Source organism: Dermacentor variabilis, chromosome 5, assembly GCF_050947875.1.
Source record: "Dermacentor variabilis isolate Ectoservices chromosome 5, ASM5094787v1, whole genome shotgun sequence".
Classification (NCBI taxonomy): Eukaryota; Metazoa; Arthropoda; class Arachnida; order Ixodida; family Ixodidae; genus Dermacentor; species Dermacentor variabilis.
Window position 1 is genome coordinate 42,065,645 of NC_134572.1, and position 21,312 is coordinate 42,086,956.

At 45.9% G+C, this 21,312-nt stretch overlaps 1 protein-coding gene across 4 annotated transcripts in view; it reads left to right on the forward strand.

Annotated features, from left to right (window-relative positions):
- Positions 1-21,312, forward strand: part of TBC1D23 (TBC1 domain family member 23) — a 50,170-nt gene that overhangs the window by 7,499 nt on the left and 21,359 nt on the right. For all 4 annotated transcript variants that reach the window (XM_075692232.1, XM_075692230.1, XM_075692229.1 and 1 more), the window contains exons 5-12: positions 2,049-2,172; positions 3,443-3,567; positions 3,670-3,716; positions 4,152-4,255; positions 5,305-5,418; positions 5,951-6,046; positions 7,878-8,091; positions 19,834-19,979. In XM_075692232.1, coding sequence (XP_075548347.1) covers positions 2,049-2,172; positions 3,443-3,567; positions 3,670-3,716; positions 4,152-4,255; positions 5,305-5,418; positions 5,951-6,046; positions 7,878-8,091; positions 19,834-19,979 — 970 coding nt within the window. The remainder of the gene's footprint in view (positions 1-2,048; positions 2,173-3,442; positions 3,568-3,669; positions 3,717-4,151; positions 4,256-5,304; positions 5,419-5,950; positions 6,047-7,877; positions 8,092-19,833; positions 19,980-21,312) is intronic.

Genomic DNA, 21,312 nt, shown 5'->3' on the forward strand with positions numbered 1-21,312 from the left:
AGCTGGCATAGAAGAAAATATTGGCAAGCATCAGAGCGCCCAAATTAGTATACTAAATTGCTTGTTTGAATGAACCAGTTTTGGTTTTGGTACATGGGAGGTGGACGTGTCGTGATGTCACGATACAATGGATCGCTTTGTTCCTGCGATCACTGTGGCTGCTACATGCAAGCGCAGCCAAAAGAAAAGCGCATGCCATTCCTGTTTATTTTTTCTTATGAGCGACCTAGCCATATTATACGGCGTAAACAAACCTTGCTCACTGTCATGATGTCGCGACAATATCGATGACTACCAGTCTGGCATTTCGAAACAACTTCAGCATAGAATTCAAATATTTTATAAATGTTTCCCAGCCTTCATTGTCCTCAAAGTGTTGTCCTTTTGGGTGCAAGAAGGGTGTGGTAGAGCTTATGCAACTTCAAGAATATGTGTCATTATTTTATTCAAGACCAACTGCAAAAAAATTTCACTGTAAACAACAAAAGCACCACCGGGTGGCCCCATCGTGCCACTGTGAGCACACTTATGCATTTCAACTTTTTTGCTGCAGGCAGTGCCATTGTGCAAACCGTGAGCACTGTGTGCATTCAGTCTATGTGGCTCACGAAACAAACATGCAGCTTATCCTATTAATGGTGCAAGTGAAAGCTTGGAGTGTTCATATGCGTTTGTAACGTTGCCCATGCTCTGGAAAGTGAGAGTAGAGTTAGAGTGTCGTCTTCTTTGTTAACTGCTTTTCTCGCACCATTTCCTCGGAAAGTGGTAGATTTTCGCTGGCATCACGGGTGCGCCACCCCAGTCAATATCATGTCACACGGAATGTTTGGTGGTAGCGCTCGAAGACACTTTTTTATTTTCTACATTGTGGCAATGTCCGGCAGTGGCTGCAGCTTTGCCAGCGCCGGCAAAGCTGCAGACAAAGCAAACAGACCTTCCACATACAGCACAAATGTGATCCCACAGGGGAACGATGGAAATGCACACCTGCATGATGCAGAATGCTCTTGCCACAGGAGAAATCGAGTGCTTTTGTTGAGGAAGAAACTTGACCTGAGGATGCCTCTAGCTAAATTAGTTATGAATGAGTTCTGAAGTTGAGTTGGTTATGAATGAAGGGGATATCCCCTTCAGGTGCTGTGTGCACAATTGTACATGCAAGGATCATAAAAGCAAAAATACGAACAAAAATAAGTGTGTTTAAAATGTATTGCATACATCTTGAAATACTTATGACTGAATCTATGCTGCAAGATTGAATACTGTGTGTAAAGTAGTCAAGGGGGGTGTTTGACAGAGATCCATCTGGTCAGAAAACATGGACAGAATAAAATGCAGTCATTGACTATGTCAAAAAATGCAAATATGATGTTTCGGAACCGCTACAGGTTCTGAAACCATAAACCTGCAGGGGTTTAGTAACATGAGTTGTAAAGTAGGCAGCTTGTTGTTTGTTTTTGGTGTCAGATTCACTTTATTCAGTATTTTTCACTATTTTACATCAGGCGTATTTTTGAAGTGCTAATAGGATAGGTGCTTTTCATGTATGCTAGACATGAAATGGTTAATGTTCTCATATCTGACATTCCTGTGTAGAGTTCTCACAGTGTCCATTATGTAAACTTGACAGAACTCGGAAGAGTTGAGAATCCTTAATGCATTCTGCAGCTCTACCCTTTTCATCATTCTGAAGATATAACGAACGTGGCAAAACTAAAGTTTCAATGGACTGAATTAATATCCATGTGAAGGGAATGTACAGTAGACTTCCAGTAATTCTACTGCGTCTATTTGAAGTTTTGGTTAATTCAATCGTGATTGAATGTCCTGGCTGGTGCCCACGCATTACTATAGAAAGTGTGGCAGATGAAAAACAATTGATCTGCAAAGTGTGAGGAGTGAGACTTACTTGCTTGGCTTCCACAGCTTTGCACGGTATGTATGAAATGGAGTATAGTGCTGTTACAGTAAAGGGATGGCTTTGATGACAGGCTTACTTGATGGACGGCCAGGCCTTGTTCATGTGTGGCTGTGTGTTCCCTCTGCAGGCACTGCGTGAAAGATGGAGCCCCTTTCCACCTTTTACGACTGCTGCTGTTGTACCACGACCCCGAACTGTGCTCGTTTCTCGACACCATGAAGATCACCCCAGACTGCTATGCCCTGCCTTGGGTGAGAAACCGTCTTTACTGGTCCTGGCTTGCGAGTGGCATCTCCTACCAGTTAGAAAAATTCTGGTGCTGAATCACTTGCAAAAGCACACTTATTTTAATGCAGCAGCCTGCATTGTGTTCAAGCAGTACTTTTTGCATTGGTGCCTTTGATGAGTGTTTATGAGCATCTATGCTAGAACCTGTGTCTTAACCTATGAGGCTGTAACTTTGAGCATGACAATGAGACTCAAAATTGGAGCAAATATCTGTTCAGTGAGCAATAAGATAGAAAGTTATGGGCATAGTGCTAAGAAATAGCAAAATGGCAGTACGAATTAGAGTGCAAAAGCAGGTGGCTTACATTTAAGTAGAGATTAAGAAGAAATGGATTTATACTAGTCATGTAAAGTGTAGAACGGTGTCCCTATTATGTAAGGATACATTTCTTTCAAATCTATTTATTTCTTATCACGTGTCACAGCGAGTACTCAATACTGGTGATAATGAATTCTTCGTATCATGCCAGCCAATGACTAAAGAGGTGTTGATAGGGGCGTTGTGGATTACGGGGAAAAAGAATTGAAAATAACAAGGTTACGCTACATGGCCCCCGATAATCATTTATCTGTTGCAGTTACAGAATGAATATCAGGAAAAGGGAAATGCAGTCTAGGACAGCAGAGGATTTTTAGAGTATTAGAAAAAGACATTTACAGGCTTAGGATATAGTAGGTTGACATGGGACAGGGGTAACTGGACCTTGTTGGTACATGCCTTTGTCCTGCATTGACGCAAAGTAGGCTAGAAATGATGATTATGATGCCTGAAGATGCCTACTGAAAAGACCATCATGTTTGTCCAGAAGGTCCATCTCTTTTCACAAGAAAGCTAAAAATAGTTGAGAACACGATCAAGCTTCAGCCACAGTATGGGCACGTTATGTGAACTAAAATGTAACTCACAACTGCATACTTATTTATTTTACCCAGTTGAATTTTTTTCTTAACTGCCCTTATCCTTGTTGTATAAGAAGCTGGTTATTAAGAAAATATACCATCAGTAAATTATAACTAAGTTCATGCCTAAGAAGTTCAGCCTTGCTGTACTCCCTGCAGGGTCACTGTAGATTTCCATTCCTACAAATTATATTGCACATAATGAAATAATTAAGTGTAGCATATTAACATATGTTAATATATATTAACATATATATATTAATATATATATTAACATATGTTAACATATGATAATATGTAATCATTTTAAAAATTTCTTATTTCGACTTCCAGTTTCGAAGCCTTTTCTCATCCACTTGCGACCTGAAGGTGATCCAGAACATGTGGGACATCTACCTTCAGCTGGCTGACCCATTCCTTCTGTTTTCTCTCAGCCTTGTGCTCTTGGCAAACACCAAGTAAGAGGCCATCACACTGCCTTGTTGGTTGTCACGAATTTAGCTGGCAGAGTGCTTGCAGTGGTTGCCATGATACTCCGTTGCCTTGCTTTTGCCTTGCAGAGAAGAAATTATGTCCAGGAAAGGGGACAGCAAAGCTGCAATCATAGGTGAATGACTGCTTCCACTTCTGATGTCATTTTGATTTAGCACAACTGTTGACAGGATGTTTTGGAACACAGAAACCATGAAAGGAAGCTTAATCATCTTGTGACTTGGGCATGCAGTTTGAGCTACTTTTAATATGTGGAGAGGACTGAGTAATAATATGTCAGTTGTTTTAAACAGGTATTTTCTTGGGTCAGTGTGTTTCAAGCAGGTGATACAATTTGCAGAGACCACTTTTGATATTTCTTTCATGCACCCCTTAGTTACGTCAGTTCCTGGGTCATGAAGAAGCATGTTCATAGCTCAAGAAACTAAGAATATTAAATTTTTTTCTTGGCTTTGGGGCTCCAAGAGTCTCTTTGAGCATTTGTGTAATAGTTGTACCATATCTGTCTGCAGTGTTTTTAACCCATCCTCTTTCCATTTTGTTTTTGCAGAACTCATATCGTCTGCTCCATGTGCCTTAGAAGCGGAAGACATTGAAGATTTCTGCTCACTTGCCCAGTTTTACTCAACGAGGACTCCCCTGTCTTTTAGTCGGGTATGGTTCGCCATTGTTGAGAAGAGAGGAGTAGGCTGAGCTAGTTGCTATCAGTTCGATTTGTAATTTGTGTGGCCAAAGAAAGGACAAAGTAAATACAGAAGGTGCAGGCAAACATAATGACATCAGCAGCAGCAGCAGCTTATTTTATGTCAACTGCAGGACGAAGGCCTCTCCCTGCGATCTCCAATTACCCCTGTCCTGCGCCAACCGATTCCAACTAGCACCCTAAATTTCGTAATTTCGTCGCACCACCTAGTCTTCTGCCGTCCTCTACTGCGCTTCCCTTCTCTTGGTACCCATTCTATCACCCTAATGGTCCAACGATTATCTAATCTGCGCATTACATGGCCTGCATAGTGCCATTTCTCTCTTAATGTTGACAACACAATGCAACTGTGCGCTATTCCAATTGTTTATTTGAGAGCTGATGAACAGGCTTTAAAAGGCAGGTATTTGCCGATGTTCTTAGGCACTGAAATTCTTAAAGGCCTCAAGTCACGACCTAAATGCTCGTGAGTTGATAGATGGACATTACATACAAGGAAAGGTGATATGCTTGTCAGTGTAGCATAAGTTAATTTTCGAAGAGGAATGAAGGTTCTATGAGAAACGATAGTACTTGAGCAGCACCGTATCACGCGCACGCCCCATTTCTACAAGTATGTTTTCTGTATCCTCGTGTTTTATATTTCTTTGCCTTTGCATTTGATATGTTTTAAAGCCTCTTCATTGACGCTAGAGGCAGTGACAAAACCTTTCCTCACCCTGTTGTAGCTTTCCAGAACCACGAGTTCTGCAGGTGCAAACAAGACAGCCATGACTGAGCAACATTTATGCTCTTAATGGATTTGTTTCTTTTGACGAAGAGTTATATGCCACTCCTCTAGGGATAAGGAGGAAGAGGGAGGAAACTGTGATAATCGAGAAGATATTTGAGCATTTAAAGGTGTTTACTCTGTGTGGCAATCAATGGATGGTTTTGATCGTGAAGGTAGTGTTCTCCGAGTGACAAAAATGTGCTCATCCGAGTCATCTTCTATGTGCAGGAACACCATGCCATTATATTTGGCTCAGAAGAGTGTGTGGACAGGGACCTTCCCCAGGCATTGTGCCTACCCGTGTGTGTCTCGGAGCTTGTCACTACAAACAAGCTGGACAGGGTAAACGTCTAACGCTGAACACAGCTCTCTCTCTCTCTCTCTTTTGTGCATGTGTTTGAGAGAAGTGTGTGTGGGGGGGAAGATATTTCACAAACATTTTGAGCCTGTATGCTGTGCAATAGCTCATCGCAAAGCTTCAGGTCTTCCTTTTTCTGTGTGTGTTGGGGGGTTTCTGGTTTCCGACCTAAATTTTGTATGTAAGCTAAGCCTTTTGCTGAAGCTTTCTAGGTTATTTCATAGCACCATTTATGTCACCATCATTATTTTTTAAAAAGGGCCCTGTTTGCTATTATGAGAAAATCATTTCACTTCAAAGGATTATTTATATGATCTTGAGTTCAACACGAGAACAACTGCAAAACTTGGTAATGTGAAAAACTAAAGTTATTCAACCTTTAAATTCAAAAGAGAGTAGAAGAGAATGCTCTTATTGCATTTCAGACGTCCAGTGACACAAATAAGCTTCTACTAGTGAGAGCAGCAATTTCATTGACATGCACCAAACTAATAAGTCTGGTTTTACACTTTGCAGCATACATTGGTGCGCTACTTTGTGGTGGACTGCCGGCCTGCTGACCAGTATAACAGTGGACACCTCAAAACAGCATTCCATCTAGATGCCAGCTTGGTTAGTGCAATCTCTTGAGCTTACAAAACCTCCTATTCTCATTCAGCTTTCAAAATTTTCCATTTATTTATTTATTTAGTTAGTTAGTTATTCACTGATTGATTATATTCAACATCTCTGTGAAGTGCCTGCGCTATGAGGGACAATCCTGTGGTGCGCTTTAAGATAATTTTGACCATCTGGGAGTTCTTTATTGTGCATCTTTATCTAAGTGCACTAGCATTATTGTGTTTTTTTCCCAAATAGAATTCGGGTATGGCAGCTTTAAACGTAACCGTCAATTTCATCATCAGTTACAGAATGCTATGCCACTGAGCCAACCTGGCAGGCTTGCTTTAGCTTGTCTTTTGTCTATTGTACAAGGGCAAATCAAAAAGTCTTTGCCCCCTATATTTTTTTAGCCAAATTGCAGCTGTAAATGTGAAGTCAACAATACCATTCCCAGTGGTGGACCTTTCTTGGACCGGCCTCGCCTTATCTGCCAGTAGCTCCACGGCACGGTGCTGCTGTCAATTGTTCAAAATGGCTGTTGTGTTTCACACGTCCACGACGTACAAGCAACGAAGTGTGATTCGTTTTCTACGGAGCAAGGGATGAACGCCCATCGAAATCGACAGGGAAATGCAGCCCACATATGGGCAAAGGTGTCTCGCTTTGAGAAGTGTGAGGTGGTGGTGTGAAGGTCGTGAAGACTTGCATGACGATGGGCGTTCAAGGAGGCGGCATTAGGATGAATTCTACCACAGGGGTATCTCAAATTTGGTGCTGCGATAAGGCAAATGCCTTAAACAGTGTGGGGACTATGTCGAAAAATAGTGTAAGGTACGTAGAACAGTACGTATATTTGTAATTACCTATATGTACCTTATCTTGGCTAATAAAGAATAGGGTCAAAGACTCTCTGATTCGCCCTCGTACTTGCATGAAGCTAAGCATTGCCATTTTTGAGCATGCATTTGAGGTTCATTATTGACTGAGTTAATGGTATTGTGGCTCTAGGTTGTCTTATATGCAGTGTTAGAACTATCACTGAAACTACTAATTCCACATTTTGTCAAGCAATTCTTCCCAGGCTAGTACTAGGCACTAATGGAAATGTTTGCTGTATCGTAGACGCACTCCTGTGGGTGCACATTTAAATAAGAACAGTCATCACATATTGCTTCTGCCATGTTTTGGTCACGCATGTTTTAACTTTTGGCTTGGGTACAGCTGCCTCAGACTTTTGACAAAGTGGTTATTAGTGACACTTAATGTTGAATTTGTGGTCTATATGATCAGTACATTGTGCCATTACCAACCTATTGAGCCAAGACTGCGAGCATAACATTAACAGAGAAACTTGAAAAGAAACTAATGATGACGCAACCAGGAATTGAACAGGAAAATGTAGGTGTAACGTTAAAAGATTGGTGGATGGCATCGTGGATCAGTGCAAATGTAGGTGGCTGATACTCTAGTGGGGATTAGGAGAACAAAATAAAGTTGGGCATGTAATGCATCGAACAGATAACCATTGGTCTATTGGAGTAACAGCCAATAAGGGGGACATGTATTTGGGTGCATTAGGCAATTAGATGAAGCGATAAAAATTAGGAATCTTGCAAGAGAGCGTTGGAAGAGTTCAACTGGTATAAGGCACTGGAAGTTGTAGATTTTGGGGAGAAGCTTTTTTTTTCTTGTGTGGGACTTTAGATTGACTGATGAAAATTGTCATAACATCGTAGCTATTGGTGGGGCTGAACTGTATGTTCATGAAGGAGTGAGGATGTTTTTTGCCATGTTTCCTGCTTACCTTGTATGCAGCCTGATCATGTCTTATTGTGTGCAGATGTTGCAGGAGCCACGTGCCTTTGAGACGGCTGTGCAAGCACTGTTTGCGGCCCAGAAGCAGGCCATGGAGGCCAACTCGGTGGCAAGTGGCGAGCACCTCTGCTTCATGGGCAGCGGTCGTGAGGAGGAAGACCAGTATGTGCACATGGTGATTTCAAGCTTCCTCCAGAAACATCTGCAGTACGTCAGCCTTGTCCGGGGTGGATACAAAGGCAAGCATTAAACCCTGCTTTGCAATATCTTGCATGGATCAGCGAGTACAGCGAGACCTTTTGCAGCAATAGTTGTATAGGCCTACAAGCTGCATTCACACTCATGTTTTATAGTGTTTCTTGCTATTCTTCACTTTAAAAAACATGCTTCTTGCACTGATCGCATTGTTTTAGCAGGGATAGTCTGAAAGGCATGCATGAAAGAGGCAATGGTTTTATTGCGATAGTAATTATGTGAACACTCCAGGCAAATTTCCAGTCGCTGTCACCGTGATGTTTTGTATGAAGTCCAAGTGTGATAAAATCGTGGCCGCGTGTCATATGCTGTAGGTGTGAGCCAAAGCTTGCAAGGGTGAGCCGATGAAGGTGGCTCGATGCAGCGGTGTCTTCTTGCGCTCACAAGGGAGGAGTAGGTGGATGGAGAATGCACCCCGTGTTCTCAAGGAGGGTGGGGGGCGGAGATGTGAGCTCGCTTGGAGAGGGGGTTGAAGGCAGCAGGTCAGTGCGCATCTTCTCCTCTGCTTCAGCTGCGGAGGCGGCTGAGCGCGGCTGCGTGCATCCTACCTATTTTGGAGGCAATTCTGTGGTGGGTTTGAAGGATAGCAGGCCTGAGGTAGCTTGCGTGCGTGCTTGCGTGCGTGCACTTGCGTGCTTAGTTCGTGTTGAAGGGAGGGGCAGCACGAAGAGGGATTTGCTCAGCTGCTGCTGCTGCTCTTCATCACACCAGTGTTCTGACAACAAGTGTCTGCAGTCATTGATTGAGATGTCATCGTGTTTTTCTGTGCATGCGTGACAATCTACTTGTTAAATTAGTTAGCAAATGTTTACAGCAATTTATGTAGCTGATAAAACGACTAACCTTACTTGTATAGCTGTCTAATAATTTGCTATCGTAATCAATACTTTGCCTTTCAAGCGAAGCTGTATTGCTGTGAAAACTCCGCAAATATATATTTAAAAAAGTGAAATAGGAAACTTCACCAGCTATAATGGTTGTGCATAACGGCATGTTAGAAAGTAGGCCGCTGCACAGTAGCTCTGTGGCCATTGGCCACTGTACATGCAGAGTTCATCTGTGCACATGTTTAATGGGTACAGGCTGAGCCAGAAGTCCTTATTTGGCCGAGCCTCTCATCAGTGCACATACTTCCTGTCCCAGGCTTTGCCTATGCCTGGTTCAACAGTACTTTTATGTGGATCAGCTAGTAGAAGGAATGAGAATTTCATTGCAGTTTCTGACATTAATAAGACCTGTTAATATAACTTCTGCCCACATATGTTATCCTTTTAATGTTGGAAGAAAGGTATTCAGAAACATTTTGCTGCTGGCTTCAATAAACGCCACAGTAAACATGTACACATAATAAATGTGCCTTTCTAGTATTTTTGTGGTTGCTACCATAATTGTTTGCACTGCTTGAAAGCACCTGTTCACTGCTTTGGTCATACAGCTGCACGTCGATACAGTGAACATGGATGTAATGTACAGTCGACTCCCGATAATTCGAAGCCGCTTAATTGGAATTTTCGGTTAATTAGAAGTGAAGTGCTGGTCCCGTCAGTTTTGCATGTAATCCTATAGAAGAAATCGCTCGATAATTCGAAGTCCTCATCCAGTAATATTGTTTAATTGGAAGTTAATCTTCAGCTGGGATCCTCGAGGTGACCGTCATTCTTTGGTAGAATATGCAATTTTTCAAGTGTTGCAGCAGCTCCATGCTCTGCGTTGGTGTCATCGCCACCGCAGCCGCCCGCAACGCCATCCTTCTTGGAGCGGCACGATTATTCATTGCTACGGCTGCCGTGGCCTCCGCGATCAACTCCAGCGGGAGGCGAAGCGGCTCCCGCCGGAGGCCACGCGCGGCTGCCGCGCGTGGCCGGAGCTGATCGCGGAGGCCACGCGGGTACCATAGGTGCACGCAGCGCTGCATACTGGCAGTGGCGAGATTGTGCGAGATTAGTCTTGCAGCGTGCGCAGCGTATGTCGAGGCTTTATTCTATGGCGAGGTGTGTGTTGGTCGAGCGCCTTTGTGCGGGAAGCTCGCAGGCTAGGTTGTTCCACGAGTGATTCGGAATTGACTGTACCTAGTCGTGCAGTTTATAGCCATAGCAAACCGTGGCTCTTATCGCACGCTCGACCTGGCAACGAAAGTCGATGTTTTGAAGGAAGTTGAGAAGGGAGGTGCCGCCAAACAAGACATAGCGCGGAAGTACGGGATCAAGCCGAACACTCTCTCTAACTACATCAAGAACAAGCGCACAATAATAGATGCATTTGAGAACGACAAGTTCAAGACTTCTCGGAAGCGAATGCGCACCGGCGCTTACCCAGAGTTGGAGAAGGCTCTGCTGGTTTGGATTAGGGAGGCCAGGAGCAACAAACTTCCTCTCAGCGGAGACATCGTTGCGATGAAAGCCTGAACGCTTGCAGCAATGTTGGGGATCGATGACTTTGTTTCGTCAGATGGATGGCTGACGCGCTTTAAAGATCGCCATGACCTGGTTTTCAAGAGCGTGTGTGGTGAAAAGGCGTCTGTTAACCAGGAAACATGCACCACGTGGAAGGACAGAAAGCTGCGTGAATATCTCGCCGAATGCAGACCGGAAGACATCTTCAATGCAGATGAGACTGCACTCTTCTATCGGCTTCTACCAGAGAAGACCCTGACATTCAAGGACAACGACTGTGCTGGGGGCAAACGCAGCAAGGAGAGAGTGTCGGTGCTGATCGCGGCAAACATGACTTGCACGGAACGATGTCGGTTACTTGTGATCGGGAAAGCCGCGAAGCCGAGATGTTTCAAAGGCGTGAAGACTCTGCCTGTGGACTATGAGGCGAACAAAAAAGCGTGGATGACGGCCGAAATCTTCAAGAGCTGGATAAGCAAATTGGACCGCAAGTTTGCTGCTTCGAACCGCAAGGTGTTGTTCCTTGTCGATCACTGCAGTGCTCACGTGAATGTGCCAGCCTTGGCCTCGCATTTTTGCCTGCAAACACAACGGCTGTTTTGCAGCCAATGGACCAAGGCATCATCAAAAATGTTAAAGTCCTGTACAGGCGGCACCTCCTCGAGCGCATGATTTTGTGTATGGATAGCTCCACAAAGTACGAGGTGAGCCTGCTTAGTGCCATCCACATGTTGGCGCGAGCATGGGATCGTGTGAAGCAAGAAACAATCGCAAACTGCTTCAGGGCTTGCGGTTTTGTGGCAGCTTCTTCAGAGGATGCCTCTGAAATTTCAGCGGAGGAAGCGTCAACAAGCAAGCTTGATGGCACTGATTTTGGTGATGTTCTCGGGGACGTCAATTTTGAAGATTACGTCGCCGTAGACAAGCGGTCGAAACGTGCGGTGCGCTGACGGATAGCGAAATTGTAGAGATTATTCGGCCCCAGGAAGCGACCCAGGAAAGCGACGATGACGTTGAAGGCGAGCCGCAACCTAAGGCTGCTGATGTAGCTGCGGGCCTTGCTCTTGCGGAGCGCTTCTTTGCCGCTGAAGGTAACGCGGAAGAAGCGTTCCGCCACATCTACAGCCTGCAGAACTTGCTTTCAGCAGTGCGATTCGGCAAGAAGCAAAGCAAGATGACCGACTATTTTTCTTAGAGAAAATACTCGATTTCGCCACAAATAAAGTGCTGTTTTTTGTGTTTTGTGCTTAATTGGAAGTTCGTTTAATTCAAAGTTTCTTGCGGTCTGAACTTTGGCCCTGAACTTTGTATTAACGGGAGTCGACTGTATTATCAGGTACAGTAAAACCTCAATATAACGACAGTGCACTTGCAGCAGAAAACTTCATTAAATAGTGAATTTCGTAAATTGAGGGTTTTAATGTTTCAGCAGTAAAAATAATATCACAATTTCCCAGGACATTCCTAGTGGATAGTAGCTTGTCAGTAAGAACATATTGTTACGATATTATTGCAAGATGCTCCAGAGATGAGCCGCCATGAGAATGACGAAGTGGGTCGGTGCCCTTAGTGCAAACGAATGTCGGCCTGGCGCTCTGGCTCCAGTGTAAATAGCCTGTAAATAGTCTCTTCCGTCTGTGTCCTTCTACATGTAACATTCTGGTGGAGGGGAGTGATCCTTGTCCTCGCCACGGAACTACGGAGTGGTCGGTACATCGAGCTTGTCACCATGCATCCCGGTGACGAGCCCACCTCTGCAATGGCTTTGGTTGGTCTGACTGCTCCAATCGTCATGGTTGCCCAACATCGCGACCCTGGTGTGTTCTCTGGCCTGGAGGGACAGGATGTTGACGAATGGATCAAGCTATCTGAACATGCCAGCGCTAATAACAGGTGGGACCCAACCATTATGCTCGCCAATATCATCTTTTATCTCGGCAGCACCCCACGCGTGGGGCACCAGATGCATGACAACGAGATAACCAGTTGGGACAGTTTCAAAGAAAAGCTATGGGAACTGTTCGGCGACCCCATGGGGCGCAAGGTTGCCGTCGAGAAAGGCTCTTGCGTCTCGTGTTCAGACACCTACTGAGCCACGTGTTTCATATATCCTCGACGTCTTGGCTCTATGCCGCAAAGCTGACCATGCTATGTCTGAAGTAGATAAAGTGGCGCATGTGCTAAAAGGCATCGCCGTTCAATTTGCTTGTTTTCGACAACGTCTCAACTATCGACGCCATCATAAAAGAATGCCGTCGCCTTGAACAAGCTAAGAGCCGCCGTATCTCACACCACATCACGCGGCTACCCAACACTACTGCTACGTCGACATGGGAGGGTCGACCGTGTCAGACTACCATCTGTGACGACATAACCCGTATTGTTCGCTGCGAACTCGAGGCCGCCTGTTCGCCAGCTTTCTCAGCGACGCCTCCCGATCCACCAGCAACTACAATTGCTGATTTAGGCCATCGTCAGACAGGAATTTGAGGACATGGGTCTGAACTCCGTGTGTTCAACTTCTCAACCCAGCGTTCCCCAGTTCTCTAGCAGCACTCGTCGTCTCCGGCAGTCTTTTTCTGCCACATCTCGCCGCAACACGTCCGAATGGCGTACCCCTGATGACAGGCCAATCTGCTTCCACTGCTGTCGCATCGGCCACGTCGCTCATCACTGCCGCAACCGATGGCCCCCACCTCCTCGGACATACGCCGCCACTTATCCCCGCACCTTTGGACCTTCTGTTCCCTATACTACCCGCCATGAACCCACTGCCGCTGATGCTCCTGCTCCGAACATTCGCTATAGCCGCTCACCCTCACCTCGACGCCATCAGTCTCGTTCGCCCCAACCCCGTCGCTTCTCTTCGCCACCTATCGCCTCTTGGATCCAGCCGGAAAACTAGGCACTCCAGCTTCTGGAGGTGAAGGTGCATTGTCGACCCTGCACTCAAATCCTTTGCTCACGTTACCTACGAACCAAAACCTTCTTGACGTTGACGGCTATCCTGTCACAACACTGAGTGCTGCCTTCCGACGACGACTGAACAAGCTCCTCACCCCAGCGTTGGCATGCGTCGTCCGCGTTGCGGATGGTGGTACTGTGCCTATCATCAGAACGTGTACAGCACGTGTCAGCATGGCCAGCCGCCACACTCCTGTGCTCTTCACCATGATTGCTCATTGCCCCCGCGACCTAATTCTCGGCCTCGATTTTCTCTTCGCGCATTCTGCTCTTATTGACCGCTCTGCCAGTACCCTTCCCCTTGAGTTACCGATTCTGGCAGAACCTTCTGACGCACCCCAGTGCCGCTTATGCCCCATCGGCTTTCTTCGCCTGCTGCCAAAGTCAATAGCCTAAATTTAACTGTTGTCTTCCCCACCAGTTCCTCATGGCGAGTACCTCGTCACTCCTCTGCCCGACATTCCACTACAGTATATGTTACCGTGCCTCCAGTATACTTACTATCACTGCAAACTGCACTTGCATGCCTGTCTTTAACTTCGGATTGGCAAAGCAAATTCTACCGCAAGGTATTTGCCTTGTCACCATTGATTGTTTCGGCGACCATCACATGGCAGCGTTATCAACCGATGGTTCTTGCGAGTTTAGCAGGGCCCCCGCGCCAGCCTCGGGTGCCGGTCCCAACATAAAGAAAATGGTTGCGGCCGACCTGTCCTCTGCGCAGACTGAAGACATTTGCCAAGTATTATCGTCTTACCGAGATATTTTCGACTTCGACGATCGCCCTTTAGGTCAGAGGCTCGCGGTAAAGCATCGGACTCTTACTGGCGATGCTGCGCCTATTCATCGACGACCGTATTGAGTTTCTGTGTCGAAACGCCGAATAATTCAAAGTGAAGTGAACAAAATGCCAGATAAAAACATCATTGAGCCTTCGATCTCTGGGCGTCACCTGTGATGTTGGTTAATAAGAAGGACGGCACGTGGCGCTTCTCTGTAGACTACCGTCATCTAAACAACATTACTAAGAAAGACGTCTACCCGCTCCCACGTATAGACAACACCCTTGACTGCCTGCACGGTTCCAGCTATTTCTCTTTTATTGATCTTCATTCTGGATACTGGCAGATTGCTGTTGACGATATGGACAGAGAAAAAACAGCATTGATCACCCCTGATAACCTATACCAATTTAAAATAATGCCGTTAGGATTATGCGACGCCCCTGCAACCTTCAAGCGTATGATGGACTCCTTGCTCCAAGGTTTCAAATGGTCCACATGCCTCTGCTACCTCGATGACGTCATTGTCTTCTCGCCAACGTTCGACACTCACCTTGAGCGTCTAACAACTATACTTGATGTATTTCGAAAGACGAAGCGGCAACTTAACTCGTCCAATTGTCGTTTTGGCCACTGCCAAATTACTCTTCTGGGTCATCTTGTTGATGCTTCCGGAGTACAGCCTGATCCCTCAAAACATGTGCTGTCCGAGACTTTCCGGTTCCGAAGACAACCGCAGACGTTCGAAGTTTTGTAGGGCTATGCTTGTACTGTCGGCATTTTGTTCAAGATTTTGCGGCCATTGCTAGACCCCTCACTAATATTTTGAAGAAAGGCGTAACGTTCTCAAGGGGTACTTTGGAAGCCGCTGCCTTCTCTCGTCTCGTCACTCTTCTAACCTCACCACCCATTCTTGCCCACTTCGACCCTGATGCCCCTACAGAATTGCATACAGATGCCAGCGGTCATGGCATAGGTGCCGTCTTAGCCCGGCATCAGCGTGGCCAAGACCGCATTATTGCTTATGCTAGCCGCCTCCTAGCACCATCGAAGCGCAACTATTCCATTATGAACGAGAATGCCTTGCTGTTGTCTGGGTGGTTGCGAAGTTCTGTCCTTAACTTTACAGTCGCCCTTTTTCCGTAGTCACTGACCATCATGCTCTTTGCTCTCTCATCACTAAAGGATCCTACAGGCTGGCTTGGTCGATGGGCTTTGGGGCTACAAGAATTTTCATAATCCGTGGTGCACAAGTCTGGCCACCTGCACCAAGACACTGACAGCTTGTCGCATTACTCTGTTGACGACTCTGACTCCTCCAACATTACCAGTGCTGCTTGCGTATTCGCTGTATCACAGCTGCTTAATTTCGCCAACGAGCAACGTCGTGACGCCTATAACAGAGCACTCATCGACCGTTTTAAATACTCTCCGGCCGATGCTACCCTACGCCTCTTTGTCCTCCACAACAGTACTCTGTACCATTGTAAGCTTCATCTGGATGGCTCTGAGTTCCTACTTGTAATACCTAAACACCTCCGCTCCACCATTCTAGAAGAGCTTCAGGACGCACCAACGGCAGGCCACCTCGGCATATCTCGAACCTATGACCATGTACGTCGCCGTTTTTTCTGGCCGGGCCTTGCCCGCTCCGTAGACATTACGTCGCCGCTTGTGAACTTTGCCAACGACGCAAGAAGCCTTCCCAGCTCCCCACTGGTTACCTGCAGCCGTTCGACATCCCTGCCGAGCTCTTCCATCATGTTGGCTTGGACCTTCTCAGCCCATGTCCGGAATCTACATCAGGAAACAAGTGGGTGTCAGTCGCGGCAGACTATGCGACTCGCTACGCCGTATCCCGCGCCCTTCCGACCAGCTGCGCAACTGATGTTGCGGACTTCCTCCTGTGTGATATCATTTTGATTCATGGTGCTCTGCATCAATTGCTAACAGACCGTGGCCATACGTTTTTAACCAAAGTCATTGACAACATCATGCGTGCCTGCTCAATACAGCATAAATTTACCACCTCCTACCACCCTCAAATGAATGGCCTCACTGAGCGTTTGAACTGCACCTTTACAGACATGCTATCCAAATACGTTTCAGACGACCACCGTGACTGGGACCTGGCTCTACCTTACATTTCCTTTGCGTACAACTCTTCCCGTCTCGAAAGTGCTGGCGTTTCCCCATTTTACCTCTTGTGTGGCCGAAAACCGACGCTACCACTGTCCACTGTGCTTCCGTCCACCACATCTTCAACTAGCGATTATGTCCACGATGCAATCGCCCATGCTGACCATGCTCGCCAACCTGCGTGCGCTCGTCTACAAGCGTCTCAAGACAAACAGAAGCAACGCTACGAACTCCGTCATTGTGATGTCCATTTTGTGCCCGGCACCCTCGTGTTTCTTTGGTCACCATTGCGTAAAGTTGGCCTTTGTGAAAAACTGCTTTCCTTTTACACAGGCCCATATCGCATGCTCCGCCAAGTGACCAATGTCACCTATGAAATCGTTCTAGCCATGCCCACTATGTCCTCCGCTGTGACAACCAGTGACATTGTCCACGTCGCCCGACTCAAGCCCTACACCTCTCCATGCGCCTTGGATATTTAACAGCATTGTGACGGCGCTTTTGCCGGTGGGGTAGTAGTATTACAATATTATTGGGAGATGCTCCAGAGACAAGCCGCCGCGAGAATGATGAAGAGGGTCTGTGCCCTTGGCGCGAGCGAATGTCTGCCTGGTTCTCTGGCTTCATTGTAAATAGCCTGTAAATAGCCTCTTTTGTCTGCGTCTTTCTACACGTAACAATATAAAGACATCGCAAGAAAGTCAGGCCATACTAGCATAATTAGGAGTGCCAGCACGTGCAGTGCAGATCGCGCTGAAAGCAATGCATCAGCATGATTCATGACATCCAAGATTTGTGAATGTTGTGTCGCGTGGTGCTATAAATCTTGTCATCATAACTGACCACATTTAGTGCCTGAAGCCATCATCTGATGGTGTCCACAAATTGAAAGCAAAAGTAAAGGAAGATATGGATATTCACACCAATTTTTAATGAAAATGTCGCAGTTTCACAAGAAATACAGAGCATTGGTGGCGATAGCACAAGGACAGGTAGGCATAGTAAGGCTTGCAGTTTTATCAGTGTCACATGCACTCAGGCAAATGTGAACAGATCTCACTGAATGACCCTGAACACTCACTGTCGCAATGTGGGCAAGCACTTTGCACGTGTCTCAAAAACTTGAGATTATGCGACCGCCAGCACTACATGCACGAGAACGCAATGCGCATCAAGGTACCAACCATCTCTGCTCTCACTTTGCACTTGCCGCAGATTACCTCGAATATACGGTGTGTCGCCCACGTATGCACAGCCATGTGCAGCCATGGCAAGAATAGAGGAGGAGATGCACATGCTAGGGGAGAGGGCAGATAAACGTGTATATCCTGCCCCCACACCTCCCTATCGTGTGCGTTACCGCACAGCGCTCACTCCCTCCCCACCCTCCTCGCGGTGAAGGAAACGGCTTATGTGTTTCTCTGAAGACTCCGAGCTGTTGTGGGCCTCCACAAGTTGTTGGCCAAGATGACAAATGATGCAGCGGTGATTCCTCCATACCCTGCCCCGGCGCGCATTTCGACGGCAATTTTGCCGCTCAAAATTTTCATGCAGAAGGACGCTTGCAAATAACTTTTGCCTTGGCTGACATTCTTAACGCTTGCTAAATTTGCCAGCCATACAGGGCCCAAGTACATGCTTGAGATGGCCAATAACTTTGTTACATCAAAACTGTGTCATGAGAGTACTTTGATAAATTGCAAAATAAATGCACGGTTCTCACTGGAACTAAGATCTGGAAATTAAAATAGTTCGTTACATCAAAACCTCATTAAATCGAGATTCGTCATATTGAGGTTTGACTGTATAACTGAGTAAAACTAAATTGTTTCTTCCTAATATCAGCATGTGACGAATATCTTCTAAAACAAATATTGCATATAGCAAAGATTTTTTTGTGTTGGATGCGACTTCATTATAATGGGGTTCCACAGGAGTTGACATTATTCCTGATGTATACACAAGAGAAACCAGTGATTTCTAATATACTATGAATTGTTTTAGTGGAGTGTTCACAAAAAAGGTGACACCGATACTCACTGTGGTGGCCTAATGGCTGTGGCATTGCGCCACTAATCACAGGATTGCTGGATCAAATCCTGGCCTCAGTGGCCGTATTTCACTGTGGGCAAAATGCAAGAATTCCTGTCCGCCGTACATTAGTAACATGTACCGTGTAATGTGCAAGTTAAAAAAAACCCAAGGGGTCAAAATTATTCTGGAGCCCCTCGCAACGGTGTGCCTCATAATCAGATCCTGGCTTTGGCACGTAAGACCCCAGAATTTAATTTTTTAAAAGGATGAGACTGGCTGGAGGGAGTTCACTGGAAATGGGGAACACAGCACTTTTAATTTTTTGCTTGTTATCATGTAGAGCAGTGTTTATGAAAAAACTCTTTGACTGACTCCAAAGGCTTGAGAGAGAATTTTGGAAGCAGAGTCTGCGACGACTGCAGTAGAGATGCGCCATCAGCAAGTATCGTCTCTCAAGAGTGCAGAGACCTTGAGAGGCAGTGAAGCAATACCACACTGTACAAAACTGATCTCTTTGAAGTGGTCAGGGGAGATCCTGGACATGGATCTCGTGCCATAAGCAGAAGACTTGCCATCTGGGCTTTCTAGTTCACGATGTATCGGTTGTAAAAATCATTGGGAAAATTTCGCGACTTTCTTAAAAAATATATATTGCCACTTTCACCCAAAGACGAAGCATTTAAAGCGATAGCAAGGTTTAACATTGTGCCAAAGGGGTCTCGGAATGTTGTCATAATAAGGAGCTCTTCCAGCAGTATTGCAGGTATCGCACCTCAGTGGTGCACGAGATGAGACTGAAGGAAAACCTTTGCCATTTGTGAGCTCCCTAAAGAAAAGATTAGACAGATTTAACTGGATGTTTACTGTTCGTTCTGCTCAGAGCAGTGTCTGCACCATGGTGTGGTATACACACAGCTGTTCAGCGGGAATGCAAAGTGTACGCACACAACGCTCTTGCCAGCAGCAAACGCCAATGAATTGCCCTGGCTCCGGCAGAGTCGATTGAACAGAGTGTGATGATGTGTCCACTTGAATTTGTTGTTTTTGTAGGCAGACATGTCTTTAGAGATTTTCTAACTCTAATGCGTAGGCTGCACATACGCATCAGTACCGTGACAGCAGCAATGACAGTGGCGTAAACGGCTTTGAGTATCCGTATAACTGCTATCACAATAAAAATTTGGCATCTAAAGGGTTGCAAAGAAAAGGACTTAATTAAAAGGCCTCCTGTACAATCTGCAAGTGTGTTAAGGTACTAGTGATGGTGAAAATTTGTAAACCGTTTGTTCAGTGAAACTTTTCCTTCACGAAGGTAGAGCATTTGCATGCATTGGCTGCACAGAAGAAAAAACTTATATACAGTAGCACACAAAGGGCTCTTTTGACAATAAAATCTGTTTCTTTTTCTCCCCAGCACTTCACGATTTCATCTCTGAAGACCTGGACTCGTATCTTGCCGACCACAGTCCTCGGCTATGCATTGTCTGTTCCTCCTCCAGCGCCAGCTCTACAAATGGCATGGATGATGATGACGTCTCTTTCCTCGCTAAAGTGCAACAGGTTATTCTGGACTAAGCTTCTTGCCTTGCCCATTCTTTCTTTCTCAGTGTTTTGCACAAAGTGACCCTGGCCCCAGATAACACACATTAAATGTTATTGCCGGACATTGAGCGTTACTGAAACTTTATGCGAGATGTTCAGTGATGTGTGGGAAATATGTCAGCCACCAATGTTATTTGAGTAGGGATAACTGTTGGCTAATTCAGATCTAAGACGTACCATTGCGCCACAAGAACAAGCAGGTGATACATCAGAAATGTTAAAGCACGGTGTATTGTCTGCTTCTTGTATTGCAATTATTGAACACTAGCACTTTTACCTGTGGGGGTAGTGCAGTGCCCACAGCCTTGTGTTGCTGAGCACGAGGTCACAGATTCAGTTCCTGGCTGCAGTGGCTGTGTTTCGATGTGTTGGGAATGCAAAAATATTTGTGTGCCATCTAGTCTAGGTGAGCCGATGGCTCGTAGATTTGCGTGCACTGTGTTCTCGCCGCTCAGTTTGCATCGAAGTGATAGATGACGCGAAGGTCACTTCACTCGCTGCCGCTTCCTCGATTCCACACGTCAGTGTTTTGACAGCAAATATCCGCAGTCATCGAGTTTGATGTGTTCATATCTGCCTGAGCGCGTTGACACCATGCTTGTCAATTTAGTTAGTAAGAAGTGTTTACAAAGGGGTGTTCTACTCCGGCAGCTGCTGCATATGGTGCAGCCACTCGAGACTTGTCTCGAATACGATCTGCATTGCGGACAGTCTAGGCATACCAAGAACCGATAGCTTCCTATGCGCTGTAGCACCCATACGCTGGCGCGTCACCCGCATTCACGAAGTGAAACATCACTGTCTATTTTTGTTTCCCCCTCTTGTTTTCACTTCTGTCCATGGGCGATGTGCACCGCAGGCCTCCAGTTGGTGCCTTGATGCGTCGCGCCCCCGGGCGTGGCATATTGAAGCATCTAGCCTCCAGGATTGGTAGCGGTGGCAGTCGCTCCAAATGTTTGCCTTTACCGAAGATCACACCTGAGGCAGTGCAACTTAAGCAAAATTTTTTTTCTTGAGTCTACGGAAAAGCAAAGAAACATTCTTAAGTTGTTTGTTATGTGCGAGAATTCGACTTAACTGAGTTCGTTTTAACGAGAGTTCACTGTAGGCTCAAAATAAGTGGTTCACCACAGCACACCACAACCGCTGCGGCGAGCCTACGTCATGCTACTGGCTGCACTGTGCAAAACCACCCAAGTTAAGGAACATTAAAGGGACACTATAAAGAGAAACACTAAATCGGTTTAGTATGGTAAAATATTATTTCAAAACTCAATTTTCTTCAATTTCA